Source organism: Condylura cristata, unplaced genomic scaffold (assembly GCF_000260355.1).
Source record: "Condylura cristata isolate star-nosed mole 26May11 unplaced genomic scaffold, ConCri1.0 scaffold00006, whole genome shotgun sequence".
In the NCBI taxonomy this organism is placed as follows: Eukaryota; Metazoa; Chordata; class Mammalia; order Eulipotyphla; family Talpidae; genus Condylura; species Condylura cristata.
In genome coordinates, this window is record NW_004567107.1 from 33,034,987 (window position 1) to 33,036,536 (window position 1,550).

Sequence of the window (1,550 nt, forward strand, 5' to 3'; positions counted from 1 at the left end):
CTACTTTTGGAATCTAGGATTTTGCTTTTTTTTTTTTTTTTAAGCCGCTGCCATTCTCTTTTGTGCAAACTAATTGATTTAGCTGTTCCTTCTATACTTCTCGACCCCGGGGGTCAGAGCCAAGAAACGTAATTGTTTCCCAAGATCTTTCGTGGGGTTCCCACTCCCCCCCCCCAAGCGACTTTATTCATGATTCTCTGTCTTCACCCATTTAACTGATAAGGAAAATAACGGTTTCAAATGCTCTCTTTTTTCCTTAAGTAAAACGAGATTTTCTTAGTGAATAGCAGTTTGGGCTTGTATATTCAGGAGAGGAGACTGCCCTGGGTGAGAAACTTGGTGCCTGATGTCTGCTTCAGCGTCTCTCTCTTGGATTTCTCCCTCAGGAGGGTTTCATTCCATCGTTTCTGCTCCCAGGAATAAAGGTCGAAATCCACTTCCAATTTGCCAGCGAATTAAGCACCTAAACTCCTTTGCTCCCTCCCCATAACTTTTCATTTAAAACATTAATCACAATAAAATCTTACCTGAAAATTGGCTTTCATTAATCTGATTGTACAACATAGTATAAACACAGACACCAAGTGTTATATTTATTCAGACCTCTGCAGATTCCACTTTCAGGTTTGCTTAAGTACCTTCCTTTCTCGCGAAGGCTCGCCACTCCTCCCAGCCTGATAAGGGCGCCCTCTTCCTCTAGCGCCGTCCGGTACTAGGTGTTGCAACGCGTGTTGGTCTCCCCCAGGTCGCTGGGTCCCCTAAGAGTGCACAAGCACCGAGTGCAGAGAACCGCCCTTGCTCTCGGTCGCACTGGGAGCCGGGGGCTCTAACAGGGAAGTGGCAGGAGAGGCCGCGGCCGCCGGGCACACGGTGGACTGTGCAGGCGGTTGCTGTGTGGCTGGGGGGACAGTGAGCGTCGGCGGCAACGTGGCCACTGGAGGCAGCGCGGGAGTCGGCTTGATGGGCACAGGCACGGCAGGCAGGCTCTGGCTTGCCGAGTGGCACAGGGCCTTGACTGGCACTCCGAAGGCCCCATAATCCGGACCTACAGGGACCCCTGCGGCCGCGGCGGCTGCTGCGGCCGCTGCCACCGAATCCATGACGCCGACGTGAGGCCACACTGAGCTGACGACGTTGCCGAGTTGGCCGGGTACTGGGTAACCCAGGTGGTGCATGACCGACGCCAAGGGCAGCCCGCTCGCCTGCAGCACGCCCTTGTAGTCCCGGCCGATGATGTTCTCGATGGCAAATGGGTGCTTGAAGCCCGACGTGGACGCCGCGGCGGCGGCGGCCGCCGCGGCGGCGGAGCCCAGTCCGTAGGGCGGAAACTGCGACAGGCGTCCCACACTGCCCACCGCCGCGGCCGCCGCGGCCGCCGCAGCAGCCGCCACAGCCGCAGCCTCCTGCATCTTTCCAGGGTGAGACGGCTGCTGAGGCTGCGATTGCTGCGGCGGTTGCTGCGGCGGTTGCGACGGGAGGTGCGGCGGAGGCTGCGGAGCGGGAGGCGGCTGCTGGTGGAAATAATGCACCATGTGCGGCGGGGGCGGGGG

The 1,550-nt window shown here is 57.5% G+C and overlaps 1 protein-coding gene across 1 annotated transcript in view; it reads right to left on the reverse strand.

The window, feature by feature from the left end:
• Positions 1 to 758: 758 nt before the first annotated feature.
• FOXB2 (forkhead box B2) overlaps positions 759 to 1,550 on the reverse strand; it is a 1,345-nt gene continuing 553 nt past the window's right edge. Inside the window, exon 2 of the mRNA XM_012721247.1 lies at positions 759 to 1,544. Within this exon, the coding sequence (XP_012576701.1) occupies positions 759 to 1,544 (786 nt within the window). The remainder of the gene's footprint in view (positions 1,545 to 1,550) is intronic.